Source organism: Lepidochelys kempii, chromosome 16 (genome assembly GCF_965140265.1).
Source record: "Lepidochelys kempii isolate rLepKem1 chromosome 16, rLepKem1.hap2, whole genome shotgun sequence".
Classification (NCBI taxonomy): domain Eukaryota; kingdom Metazoa; phylum Chordata; order Testudines; family Cheloniidae; genus Lepidochelys; species Lepidochelys kempii.
Genome location: NC_133271.1, coordinates 9,957,292 through 9,971,931, shown reverse-complemented (window position 1 = coordinate 9,971,931; position 14,640 = coordinate 9,957,292). Strand labels below are relative to the sequence as shown.

At 41.8% G+C, this 14,640-nt stretch overlaps 1 protein-coding gene across 1 annotated transcript in view; it reads left to right on the top strand.

Annotated features, from left to right (window-relative positions):
* The first annotated feature begins 968 nt into the window (after positions 1–968).
* Positions 969–14,640, top strand: part of LOC140899194 (ficolin-2-like) — a 34,648-nt gene continuing 20,976 nt past the window's right edge. The window contains exons 1-4 of the mRNA XM_073314219.1: positions 969–1,041; positions 7,259–7,355; positions 8,356–8,469; positions 12,483–12,536. Coding sequence (XP_073170320.1) covers positions 7,274–7,355; positions 8,356–8,469; positions 12,483–12,536 — 250 coding nt within the window. The 5' untranslated portion in view covers positions 969–1,041; positions 7,259–7,273. The remainder of the gene's footprint in view (positions 1,042–7,258; positions 7,356–8,355; positions 8,470–12,482; positions 12,537–14,640) is intronic.

The window sequence follows — 14,640 nt, the reverse complement described above, 5'->3', positions numbered from 1 at the left end:
TCCAAGAAGTCGTTAAATGATCAAGAAATTGCTCCTCTTTTATTCTATCGCGGTGTGTCATTTCATCAGCTGATAATATGATTCTGTCAAGTCCCACATTACTGCTGTTTTACCCAATGGGTATTACAGATCCCAATGTCTTGGTGATTTGTCTTTTTAATTTCCTTTTATACTCTGAACTTATTGTTCTAGTAGTAAAACTTAACTAGCATTTTTATTTTTTCTGAGTTGGGTTGTATAGACCTACAGATCTACCTTATAGTCCTGTCCACTCAGAATGTTAACTCATTAAATTCTCTAAATTCTGTAGAATCCTGTAGGTATAGTTCTACTCCCCAACCTGTGTGACCTAATCTGTCTGTCCAGATATCACAATATCTCCCTTTTTAAAATATACTATCATGCTTCAGAAAGGGCTGTTTTTATAGTTAAAGTCCTCTTACATAGCTAGGCATTCTAGTTCACCCTTTTTGCCTTTCAGCTTTTCACACAGGAAAAGAAACATTTGATATTATTTATTTACATTAGCACCCAGTGTGCTAAATACTTCACAAATGTAGAACAGAAAAGCTGGGAGACAGCCAGAGAAGCTCTGGCAGCATGGCCCTGGGAGGAAGCCAGAAGAGGTTATTGGGCAGAGTGCAGTTTGGAAAAAGGCTTGGAGTTGTGAACAAGGAAACTGCCCCCTGTTTGTTTCTACTGTATTCAGGGAAACAGGACTTAGTGTACGTGCTTTGTAAATAAACTGGATTGCACCTATCAACTTTTCCTCCTAACAGAAACAATCCACAAGACTTGAACATTGGCTAGCTCCTTGGGCCAAATGGAGCAACATGCCTTAACCACGAGACCAAGCTTTCTCTTCCTGTAGTCCTCTGACTAATTCACTACACACTTTCCAGCGTGCCCAGCCCAGTACCTACAATAGGTACATATCTTCCGATTTCTGCAACAAATAAAACTGGGGTCCTAAAGACAACAGCTGTGTTCACTACACAATATTGATTTGTAGAACTTGAACTTGTGTCTGCAACATGACAGGTGAGTGCTCTAACCACCTGGCTTTTGTATGTTATGGGCCAAATCTCTTTTCCCCCTCCTCTTCCCCCTTCCCCCCACTCCCATTCCTTCCTTCCTTCCCACCCTGAAATTCCATCCTGGACCTGAGAAACCTTCTTGAGAACATTTTTGCCATAACTGATATGTTTCCACTAAGCATTTCAGTTTTAACAAAAATTTATCATTTGAAATATTTTTCCATCAAAAATATCAAACTTCTTCTTTAATTTAGCACCTTATTGCTTTTCCTGCATTGTTCATCGGTGACCTCAATCTCCTCTCTTCCTTCTTATAGATAATATATTATAGACATTTTGGGAAGAGTTAAGATTATTTGGGTGCCTTAATGCTGCATTTCCATATTTAAACATTTGATTTTCTTTTGAGTGTCACTTTACTTTTGACTTTTCTGGGTTTATAATGATTGTTTTGGGGATATTGCAATATCCTGCTATGGTTTTTCCCTTAAGTCACTGATACTTACTCTCAACCTTAACTACATGTTAATGTACTTTTCTGCCTGGGAATTTCATTGTGTTTTTAAAAGTTTTATTCATCTCAACCTCCAATCATTGTTTTAATTTAACATTTTTAGGGACAAAAAGAAAAGGAGTACTTGTGGCACCTTAGAGACTAACCAATTTATTAGAGCATAAGCTTTCGTGAGCATCTGATGAAGTGAGCTGTAGCTCACGAAAGCTTATGCTCTAATAAATTGGTTAGTCTCTAAGGTGCCACAAGTACTCCTTTTCTTTTTGCGAATACAGACTAACACGGCTGTTACTCTGAAACCTGTCATTTTTAGGGACAGACTCACTGGTTCTTTAAATCAATGTAAAACTCCTGTCGTGCACCCCCTATTTAAGCTCCGTTTACTTCTGTTTTGCCAAAGCAGTGCAAAGCAACTGCAGCATATGGGTGAATCTGCCCCTTAGTTTGCAACTGACATAGGTTTAGAGGGCTGTGTTAGCAAGGCCAGTGCTATGTGAAAGGGGCCGGGGAAAGTCCAGTCCCAGTGTCTGTGCACATTAAGGGCTCAGCTTATACTTAGTTCCCCTGGCAATGCTGCCTTGGTATGAGTGGATCCAAGACAGTAGTGCCATAGGGAGACTTTCCAGCACTGATGCCCAAGCTAGCATGTTGCTAATGGACCCTTTAAAGAACAGTGACAGCTGGACCAAGAAATCTACCATCCTGGCACACGTGTCTAGTCTCCTTCATATTACCGAGTCATTACAAGCAGTAGAATTGTTGCACACAAATTAGCTATAGAGACCAGTGGAGGATGGCTGAGTTACTTCTGATGTCACAATGCCCTTTTTAAGAAATACCTGAGCTTGTCTGGTTTCAGAGTAGCAGCCGTGTTAGTCTGTATTCGCAGAAAGAAAAGGAGGACTTGTGGCACCTTAGAGACTAACCAATTTATTTGAGCATAAGCTTTCGTGACCCACAGCTCACTCATCCGATGAAGTGAGCTGTAGCTCACGAAAGCTTATGTTCAAATAAATTGGTTAGTCTCTAAGGTGCCACTAGTACTCCTTTCCTTTCTGAGCTTGTCTGTTGTGCACATCACCTTAATTGATTGGTCCATCAACCCTCACAGAGAGAGTGACGATCACAACACATTGTTCATTTTGTCATAGCCATTCCTTCAGCCACCCGCTGGCCAGACTGTCAGTGGTGTTGGACATTCGATCGGCATAGCACACCGCAGCCCAGAACCCCTGAGCTCAAGCGATCTGCCAACCTTAGCTTCTGAAGTAACTGGGATCAGAGGTTTATGCCACCATGCCTGGTTGCCCACATATTTATAGCAATTGTATACAACAATCATTAATAGCTTAATTGCAACCTCATTTCTTCAAAGATAGTCTATGCATAAGATTTTAAATAATTTTAACTACAAGGAAAGTTTGAAGCGTCTGTGTTACTCCATTATTAAGTTTATTTGAAACAGAGAAAAAACTGAGACAGATGCTAAGTTTCATAAAGGAGCAGGTTTTAATTAGTTTTAACTTGTAAATTAGCAGATTTACTTGTAAATGATCAGAAAATTCATTCTCCACTTAGAGTAATTGCTGAGTGCTTGCGGAGGATATGCAATATTTTTTCATGCATGACAAAAAGGGCGATTCCCTCTCTAAGTGCAAAATGGAACTCAACTTTAAATATTGTCATCACTGATGCCTTCCTAATATTTTCAGATTTCACCTATGGCAAACATCACAAACTCTATTTTTTTTTTAATAGGGCCATACAGGAAAGCTTCATTTTTATTTGTTTATAGGTGTCTTTATGATGCTACTTGCTGTTATACCTGAACGTCTTTTCTTGTCTTCACTTGGAAGGTGACAAGCCTTCTACTTTCTCCACTAAATAAGCGAACGATAAATTGTAGAAACATAGGATTAGAAAGGACTTCGATAGGTCCTCTAGTCCAGCCCCTTGCACTGAGGCAGGACGAAGTATTATCTAGACCACCCCTGACAGGTATTCGTCAAACTTGCTCATAAATCTCCAATGACAGAGATTCCACAGCCTCTCTAGAATGTTTGTGCCATTACTTAATTACCCTGACAGTTGGGAAGTTTTTCCTAATGTCTAAAGTAAATATCCCTTGGTGCAACTTAAAACCATTCCTTTTTGTCCTGTCCTTACTGGATAAGGAGAACAATCTATCACCCTCCTCTTTATAATGACCTTTTATGTACTTGAAGTCTGTTATCATATCCGCCTTCAGTCTTTCCTTCTCCAGACTACACCCTTTTTATCAATCTTTCTTCACAGATCATGTTTTTTAGACCTTTGATCATTTTTGTTACTCTTCTCTGGACTTCCTCCAGTGTTTTCCCTTCTATCCTGAACTGTGGTGCCCAGCGTAGACGCAATACTCCAATAAGTAGGGCCCTACCAAATTCATGACCACGAAAAACACGCCATGGACCGTAAAATATGGTCTCCCACTGTGAAATCTGGTCATTTGTGTGGTTTTACCCTATACTGTACAGATTTCACAGGGGAGACTAGTGTTTCTCAAATTGGGGATCCTGACCCAAAAGGGAGTTGCAGGGGGTCACAAGATTATTTTGTGGGGGGTTGTGGTGGTATTGTCATTCTTACTTCTGTGCTGCCTTCAGAGCTGGGCAGCCAGGAAAGCGGCAGCTGTTGGGCAGGCGCCCATCTCTGAAGACAGCGCTCTGCCAGCAGCGGCGCAGAAGGAAGGGTGGCAACACCAGACCAGGCCACCCTTCCTTCTGCGCTGCTGGTGGTGGCTCCCAGCCAGCAGCTGCTGCTCTCCAGCTGCCCAGCTCTGAAGGCAGTGCAGTTGCCAACAGCAGTGCAGAAATAAGGGCAGCAGTACCGCAATTCCCCCACAATAATCTTGCGACCCTCCCTCCCCATAAGAGTAGCTATGTGGGCCTGCTCCTCTTCTTAGTGAAGTCAATGGGACCAGGACTGGATCCACTTCAGCTGTGACCATAACAAGTTGTGGGTTTTTTTCTATTCCTTCCTTCTGTCTTTATTCCGATTATTTAGTTGGTTAATTTGGGTTATGTCATAAATATAAAGGGAAGGGTAAACCCCTTTGAAATCCCTCCTGGCCAGGGGAAAGCTCCTCTCACCTGTAAAGGGTTAAGAAGCTAAAGGTAACCTCGCTGGCACCTGACCAAAATGACCAATGAGGAGACAAGATACTTTCAAAAGCTGGGAGGAGGGAGAGAAACAAAGGGTCTGAGTCTGTCTATATGCTGTTTCTGCCGGGGACAGACCAGGAATGGAGTCTTAGAACTTTTAGTAAGTAATCTAGCTAGGTACGTGTTAGATTATGATTTCTTTAAATGGCTGAGAAAAGAACTGTGCTGAATAGAATAACTATTCCTGTCTGTGTATCTTTTTTGTAACTTAAGGTTTTGCCTAGAGGGGTTCTCTATGTTTTGAATCTAATTACCCTGTAAGGTATCTACCATCCTGATTTTACAGGGGGGATTTCTTTATTTCTATTTACTTCTATTTTTATTAAAAGTCGTCTTGTCTTTCTTGTAAGAAAACTGAATGCTTTTTCATTGTTCTCAGATCCAAGGGTTTGGGTCTGTGGTCACCTATGCAAATTGGTGAGGCTTTTTATCCAACATTTCCCAGAAAAGGGGGGGTGCAAGTGTTGGGAGGATTGTTCGTTGTTCTCAGATCCAAGGGTCTGGGTCTGTAGTCACCTAGGCAAATTGGTGAGGCTTTTTACCAAACCTTGTCCAGGAAGTGGGGTGCAAGGTTTTGGGAAGTATTTTGGGGGGAAAGACGCGTCCAAACAGCTCTTCCCCAGTAACCAGTATTAGTTTGGTGGTGGTAGCGGCCAATCCAAGGACAAAGGGTGGAATATTTTGTACCTTGGGGAAGTTTTGACCTAAGTTGGTAAAGATAAGCTTAGGAGGTTTTTCACGCAGGTCCCCACATCTGTACCCTAGAGTTCAGAGTGGGGGAGGAACCTTGACAGGTTAGCACATTTTCTACAGTCAGAAAAAAACAATAATTTATGTTCACATGAAATGATGCTGGTGACCTGCTGCTAGCTCTCTAAATAATGAGTTCCACTTCTCTCTCCTTCCCAGTCATCAATTCACACTTCCACCCTTGTGACAGAGGGAACTGCAGGAAATGCAATCTTTGCATTCTTTGAGTCTGTAGTAGGAGGGGGTCTGCTCATCTCTACCCAAGTGCAGAACAATTTTAATTATCCCTTTTTCATGAAATTAAAATACAATCTTGGGCTTTAGCTACATAATTACAATTCAAAGATCCCAAGGCAAGGCCGGAAGGGACCATTGTGAATATCTAGTCTGACTTCCTGTTTAACACAGGCTACAATCTGGATTTCAACTTCCAAAATTTAGGTGGTGTTTAAATCTAGGATTTCAGTTCAGTCCATTATAAAAGGTAGATGCAATTTTCAAAATTCAGAAGGTTAGAATTAGTGTTCTTCTAATTTGTATTGTCTGTCATTCTATTATTGTCAAGCCTCACATCCATGTTGCATTTATTATGCTCTCAGATGGTCTTGCTGCAATTCTCCTTATTCATAAAATTTCTCCCAAAAGTTTTGCTGAACAAAAACTTGGCAATTTATGCTTTCATGGCACTTCAAGGGCTACAAGTGATTGATAGATTTTTCTGTAATATCCCATTCCCATCAAGTTCTCTGCTGTCCTCTCTGCATTACAAATGGAAATGTAGGTAATGTGGTCTCTGATTGCAGACAACCAGTTATAACCAAAACACCTGGGACCAGATTCATCCCTGCTGTAATTCCGCTGACTTCGATTGGAGATGTTACCTGTGGTTTTATTATCCTGTCAGCTCTGTGGACTGAACTGCCATTGAAGTCCGTGGGACTTGCATGCATTCAGATGAAGATTATGCCATTAATTAACTGCAAGTCCTCTGTCTTAGTCACAAGATCAGCCTTCAGTCCTCTCTCTGTCATACTGTTATGTCAGGGATCTTGTTTCAATATTTGTATATATCCATTGGGGTGTTTCATTTTCTAATGTCAGATTAGAGAACATTAAAAAAATAGTTCCCTGTGAAGATCTGGGTTCAGTTTTCAAAGACTTGATAAATACAAGGGTGTTCAGTTCTGTGGCTGAGTTTTGGGACCCATCTCTGCCCTTAAGTAAAACCAAATGCCTTTATATTTTCATTTGGGGTTGGTTGGTTTGTTTCTAGTTTAGGGTTCTTTGGCTAACCGTGTCTAATGAAAGAGAAGATTTCCCTCTCAGCTTTCATGTCCTGATGGAAGAAGACAATGTACAAGAGTTTAAGAATAGTTTTATACAGATTGATTTGTTGAACAACTTTGGAGGTGTTTAAACTCTGCTCTTTGGATTTGGGCATATTGTATCATGCTCAGTGATACTGACCGCATCAATAATCACTGTGAGAATCTCTGCTTTAAAGAAAAATCATTGAAGCTAGCAGAAGGAAACCTAGGGATATTAAACAAGGGAATTACTGTAGAAATATTCCACCAGGACCTAAAATGAGCTTAAAATAGAGAAATCATAGAACAATCTCAGCAGTAAAGTGGAGGATGGGTGGGAAGAGTTGAGAATTTAAGAGGTGGAGTTTATTTTTATTTAGCCTATAAAAAGCACCAAGGGATGAGATGCTAATTAGAGAAGAGGCTAAGTGGAGCTTGTTCTTGCAGAGCCCAGCACCAGACATGGGGAGAGCTGCACAGCAAACCCTCACTGCTTTACTCTGCATAACAGCAGCGGTTTGCGTGGATGAGGACAGCTGCCCAGGTGAGTAGGAAACAAACCCAATCACAGCTTCTCGTAATAGCCTTATGACTAAGCCATATTCCACAGAGCTAGTGGGACTGATCAGATTAATCTGCATTTAATTGGTTGGTTCCTTCCTTAAAATAATTTTGTTATTAATAGGGAGTTGTAGACTTCATCATCTCCTATCTGATGTTGGACTTTTCTGGACTTTTCTGTGGATTATGGAACTGCCAGTTAGCAAATGACAGTCCTGAAACTATAATAGCCTTAAACCAGGACTTCTCTTTTTTACTAGAATTGTTTTGTCTAATTACTATAATGCCATTAGCATGTTGCTGCTGTGTGTATACTACCAGTGATCCATTCTCTGGGACCATCACAAAATGACATTCATTTGATGGCCAACCGCTCAGTTGTTCAGAGCAGTGGAGTGAGTGTTGAGTTAAGAATGCTGAGACTATGCAACGTTGATTAAAATTCACACTGACACATGTACATATTACTATGGTGCTATATTTCCCTAATTAGCATGGAAAGAAACTTAAACTTTGACTTTGATAGTTAGGATGTTGCACAACCAATGAGGTTTTGGATCTCTCATGGCTTGCTGTTCACAAACAAGAAAACAAGCATTCATTAACACTTGTTTGTGAGGCACAGGTATCTGAGGCCTCTAACTGGCTGTCACGGATATTAAATAATAGCAAATACTTGCAGAAGGCAACTTAACTACCATATTGTCCTGAAGCATCCAGAACCCTCATAGCAGCCTCATGAGAAATGTGAAACCATAAAGAGAACTACATATATAGTGACGAGTAACTTTAACAAATGCAGTTAACAAACTCAACTAAATGACTATTCAAATTATTATATAATTTATAAACTATAGGTTAACTCTACAGATGAGATCTATAGGTTCTAATTTGCTGAGGTCCCCCCCACCCCCGAATCTACAGAATATTTCACATCCTGAGACCCTCACAAGTGTCGTTTATTGTTTCATTTCTCTCTCCAGAGGTGAGGATAGTAGGTCTCAGTGGTTCTGACAAACTTGCTGTTCTCCAAGGATGCCCTGGGATGGCTGGAGCCTCAGGATCCAAAGGAGAATCTGGATCTGCAGGAATGAAAGGTATGTTCCCCGTTGCTGAATGAGAATCTAGTCTTGCTGGTGATGTCTAAAATATCTGTTATAATGCAGATCTTTTAACCAATGGTGAGGGATTTGAGCTTTATAATGTCTCTGCTCTGAGCTAATATCCATTTTCCCTTTCTCTCTGCTGATAGTGAAGAGCGGACACTTGGTTGGAGGTATGTAGGGAAACATCTGTTATGTATTTACCAGGTTACAGATGCTAATGTTCTATTTGCTTACATACAGAGATGATTTAAAATGGAGATTTAGTTGATATATAAATTAATCCTTAAAATACCAGCCAAACAGAGTTTGACTGATCTATTGTTTGGGATGTTCATAGAGTAGCCCTAAGATTATTGAGATCAGAAAGAGCGGAATTATAAAATAAATTCAGGTTTCAGAGTAACAGCCGCGTTAGTCTGTATCCGCAAAAAGAAAAGGAGGACTTGTGGCACCTTAGAGGCTAACCAATTTATTTGAGCATAAGCTTTCATGAGCTACAGCTCACTTCATCGGATGTATTCAGTGGAAAATACAGTGGGGAGATTTATATACACAGAGAACACGAAACAACGGGTGTTACCATACACACTGTAACCAGAGTGATCAGGTAAGGTGAGCTATTACCAGCAGGAGAGCGGGGGGAGGGGAAAAACCTGTGGTAGTGATAATCAAGGTGGGCCATTTCCAGCAGTTGACAAGAACGTTTGAGGAACAGCGGTGGGTGGGGGGGTGATAAACATGGGGAAACAGTTTTGCTTTGTGTAATGACCCATCCACTCCCAGTCTTTATTCAAGCCTAAGTTAATTGTATCCAGTTTGCAAATTAATTCCAATTCAGCAGTCTCTCATTGGAGTCTGTTTTTGAAGTTTTTTTTGTTGAAGAATTGCCACTTTTAGGTCTGTAATCGAGTGACCAGAGAGATTGAAGTGTTCTCCAACTGGTTTTTGAATCTCATAATTCTTGACGTCTGATTTGTGTCCATTTATTCTTTTACGTAGAGACTGTGCAGTTTGGCTAATGTACATGGCAGAGGGGCATTGCTGGCACATGATGGCATATATCACATTGGTAGACGTGCAGGTGAACGAGCCTCTGATAGTGTGGCTGATGTGATTAGGCCCTATGAAAATGTCCCCTGCATAGATATGTGGACAGAGTTGGCAACAGGCTTTGATGCAAGGATAGGTTCCTGGGTTAGTGGTTCTGTTGTGTGGTGTGTGGTTGCTGGTGAGTATTTGCTTCAGGTTGGGGGGCTGTCTGTAAGCAAGGACTGGCCTGTCTCCCAAGATCTGTGAGAGTGATGGGTCGTCCTTCAGGATAGGTTATAGATCCTTGATGATGCGTTGGAGAGGTTTTAGTTGGGGGCTGAAGGTGATGGCTAGTGGCGTTCTGTTATTTTCTTTGTTGGGACTGTCCTGGAGTAGGTAACTTCTGGGTACTCTTCTGGCTCTGTCCATCTGTTTCTTCACTTCAGCAGGTGGGTATTGTAGTTGTAAGAATGCTTGATAGAGATCTTGTAGGTGTTTCTCTGTTTGAGGGGTTGGAGCAATTGTGGTTGTCTACAGCCAAGCTCTACGATACAACGGATCTTGTGGTGTGGTCTGGATGAAAGCTGGAGGCATGTAGGTAGGCATAGCAGTCAGTAGGTTTCTGGTATAGTGTGGTGTTTACGTGACTGTCACTTATTAGCACCGTAGCGTCCAGGAAGTGGATCTCTTGTGTATACTGGTCCAGGCTGAGGTTGATGGTGGGATGGAAATCATGGTGGAATTCCTCAAGGGCTTCTTTTCCATGGGTCCAGATGATGAAGATATCATCAATGTAGCGCAAGTAGAGTAGGGGCATTAGGGGACGAGAGCTGAGGAAGCGTTGTTCTAAGTCAGCCATAAAAATGTTGGCATACTGTGGGGCCATGCGGGTACCCATAGCAGTGCCACTGATTTGAAGGTATACATTGTCCCCAAATGTGAAATAGTTATGGGTGAGGACAAAGTCACAAAGTTCAGCCACCAGGTTAGCCGTGACATTATCGGGGATACTGTTCCTGATGGCTTGTAGTCCATCTTTGTGTGGGATGTTGGTGTAGAGGGCTTCTACATCCACAGTGGCCAGGATGGTGTTTTCAGGAAAATCACCGATGGATTGTAGTTTCCTCAGGAAGTCAGTGGTGTCTCGAAGATAGCTGGGAGTGCTGGTAGCATAGGGCCTGAGGAGGGAGTCTACATAGCCAGACACTCCTGCTATCAGGGTGCCAATGCCTGAGATGATGGGACGTCCAGGATTTCCAGGTTTATGGATCTTGGGTAGCAGATAGAATACCCCAGGTCGGGGTTCCAGGGGTGTGTCTGTGCGGATTTGTTCTTGTGCTTTTTCAGGGAGTTTCTTGAGCAAATGCTGTAGTTTCTTTTGGTAACCCTCAGTGGGATCAGAGGGTAATGGCTTGTAGAAACTCGTGTTGGAGAGCTGCCGAGCAGCCTCTTGTTCATATTCCGACCTATTCATGATGATGACAGCACCTCCTTTGTCAGCCTTTTTGATTATGATGTTAGAGTTGTTTCTGAGGCTGTGGATGGCATTGTGTTCTGCACCGCTGAGGCTATGGGGCAAGTGATGCTGCTTTTCCACAATTTCAGCCTGTGCACATCAGCAGAAGCGCTCTATGTAGAAGTCCAGTCTGTTTTTGACCTTCAGGAGGAGTCCACCCAGAATCCTTCTTTTTGTATTCTTAGTAGGAAGGTCTTTGTGGGTTAGTATGTTGTTCAGAGGTGTGTTGGAAATACTCACTATCAGCTTGTATGTTTGACAATTTTGATTTTTTTTTTACTGTACTGTAAATAGGTTTGATTTAGGGGATTTATTTGTTCTGTTTGCATTAAACATTTGGGAGAGTCAGGTTAAAAATCTTGACTGTTTTTAAGCAAACATTAGAGTTTCTCGTGGTGTGATGTACCATACATAGATTTGTTCAAGGACACGGGTTTAGTGTGTCTGCGACAGGGCTAGCAGAGAGTCAGACAACAGAACATGGGCTCTGATCCTCAATTGGTGTAAATGGGCATTGAAGGTAATGGAGCTGCATTAGAGCTGGTCAGAAAATGGGCTTTGGTTATGGAAAGTTTTGATTATTTTTTTTCCCCCCAACAAAAAATATTTTGGTATGGAACGACCACTCTGGTGACCTCATGGGAGCTGCAGCTCAGAAGCCTCATTTTCCTCTAAAGGCTCAGCTCCCTTGTCATACTACATCTCCCATGATGTGTTGTGGTCTTTCCTCTTGGTAAGATCAAGTGGTGGTGCATCATGGGAGTTCCTGATATTGGTGAACCGTTGAAGGGGATGTAGTCTGGCTAGGGAACCCCTCCCTGCTCCAGTCATCGCCAGGGTTTGGACAGACAAAAGACTGAGGAAAAAAATCCTTACTTTATTTGGTTAATATATCAGCATCAGCTGTATCTTTGCTGCATTTCTCCTCATGTTCCTTTTATTCCGGGTCTACAACTAATTTTTAAATAATATTTATGCACAACAAGTGTGTGTGTGTGTGTGTGTGTGTGTGAGAGAGAGAGAGGGGTTAGGGTGCAGCAGCTCTCCCCTGGTAGAGGATGTTCGCAATAGATGCTCAGTGACCTGCTGAAGGCAAACCCAACAGACAGGTAGGACACAACCTGAGCCAGTGGCCTTCTGGTTGGCCAGTTGTGCCACAGCCTCACCAAGGTGCTGAGATAATTGGCTTGACCCTGTCTGCGCAAGGAATACAAACTGCAGCTGAAGATCAATGAGAATTTTGTCTGAGCAAGGAATGCTGGATCTGTCTCAAGAGGGTGACCAGCCACATCGGCAGAACTCTTAAACCTTGTGGGTTTTTTAGTTAATTTTGGTATTTGGATTCCAGGATGGAAGGTAGGAACTGATTTCACAGGTTCCCTTACTCCCCACTTTACCCCTACAATATATCCCCACTAGCATCTTTAAAATGTTAATTCTGAGTATTTTGTGTCTGTAGGAGAGAGAGGTGCTGAGGGGTTCCGTGGAAAGGCAGGACCAGCTGGGCAGAAAGGTAAAGGAATGAAGAATAAATAAGAACTGTGTTCATTCACTGCATGATTTAAACCATTTGCATCTTCTCTACTTGGTATATGTGCCAGAATGGGTATTCACCAAGGAGAAAATCTTCCTTTCAGTACCTGTATGCTACAAATGAAGGTGTGATTCGCTGTGCGGATAGATTTAATCTAGCTACCGTGTGCATCAGTGGTAGTGAGGACATGGCAGTGTGGACTTCAGCACAGGCTAGTCCACAAGTACAAGTCCTCTGAGCATTCTCGGTACCTACTTTGGTTGCAGGCCTGTGCCAGGGTCCGTGCTGCCACATCTTCACTGCTATTGTTACACTGGCTATTGTTACACACATTAGTTACATTAGAGCTATTCCAGGTACGTCTACCAGCACGACAGTCACACCTTCATTTGTAGTGCAGGTGTACCCTATGTTACAAGGATCTAAAACCTCACTGAAATCAGTAAAGTTAAACTGAAGAAAGGGGGAAGAAGGAAATGTGGCCAAAAATATCATGTCCATGGGAGTCATGTTGTCTCCTTCAATTCCATTGCATCCCCCTTGTCTTATTGATTTCTGTGTCTGAGAGTCCAGGAGTTTAGACTACGCTATCACACAGTATGTTACCTCATCCTTTGGCTCAGACCCAGTATACATGTAACTTTATTTCTAAGCCATCTCATATCTGAATAGCTTCTTTATCCATTTTCTCTAGCTACCAAACCTTTTACATTTTTATTATCTAATTTTCATGAGTGCACAACAATTCTTTTCAAAGACTTTTTTTGGCCCATTTGAGAAGATGTCCTTGAACTCAAAGGCCATTTCTATACAAGGAAAATGCATCATAATGTCAACTAATGTAGTGTTAAAATTTTTGCAGTTAATCTGAACAAGGACCATTGTGTTTACACATGTCCAGATACCACGTTTTTAAACATGACTTCCTGTCTACACTAGGCGCTAAGTCATGTTTAGCATCATGTTAGTGAACATATTTTCAAGCATGATAAATTTTCCTAGCATAGACAAGAGGGAGACTGCTTTGTCTTGGATAGACAAACTTGTTCATCAATCCAGTTAATTGGTCCAGAAGATTTGCCTATAGGCTTTGGAGTTTTTTCTGCCCATTTATGAGACGGAGCAAACATCCTGCTTTTCTGTAAGTCCTCTCAATATGCTAATGAATATCCTAGATGGTGGTCTCTCACTTTATTGGTCATTTACAATGAACAGTGCCCTAATATAGACAGGTTTCAGAGTAACAGCCGTGTTAGTCTGTATTCGCAAAAAGAAAAGGAGTACTTGTGGCACCTTAGAGACGAACCAATTTATTTGAGCATAAGCTTTCGTGAGCTACAGCTCACTTCATCGGATGCATTCAGTGGAAAATACATCCGATGAAGTGAGCTGTAGCTCACGAAAGCTTATGCTCAAATAAATTGGTTAGTCTCTAAGGTGCTACAAGTCCTCCTTTTCTTTTTGCGAATGTTTACAGTGTTTGCCTTGGAAACAGGACATTAAGTTTGGGAGTTTTTTATTTTGTTCAACGTGGGGTTAAAATTCATATGGAAATAAATAGCAATCACATTATTCAACATCTACCTGAAATACGATGATCAATGCCAATCACCCTTAGCCTATGTCCTCTCATTTCTTTCCCACTGAGGATTGAACTCACTGCAGAATTTTTTTTTTGACTAGTCAGAAGCCAGGAAAATAAATTAATCAAACTAGGTGATAAGGCAGCATCACCTACATCTTTGCTGCATTTTTCTTTACTTGTTTTGTTCAGGATCTGTAATGATTTAAAATAACTTTTGCATACAACAGAACTTTGGATAGTGGAGAGGCGAAAGGAGACTGGGAGGAGGAGGGGAGGTAGTGGGGTGAGGAACAGGTTCCAGCAATACCCCCACTGGTGGCAGGAGCTAAAATTACTTCTGCTCTGTGTTGAAGATGGTGGCCATGGCTCTTTAGTGGCCAGGTGAAGAGCTATTATTTGCAAGCACTGAAAACATGGCTCGCTGGCAGTCTGGTTGGTGAGTCATGCAACATCTTCAACAAGCTGCTAAGATAAAGGAGCGTGAACATCTGCTTCCAG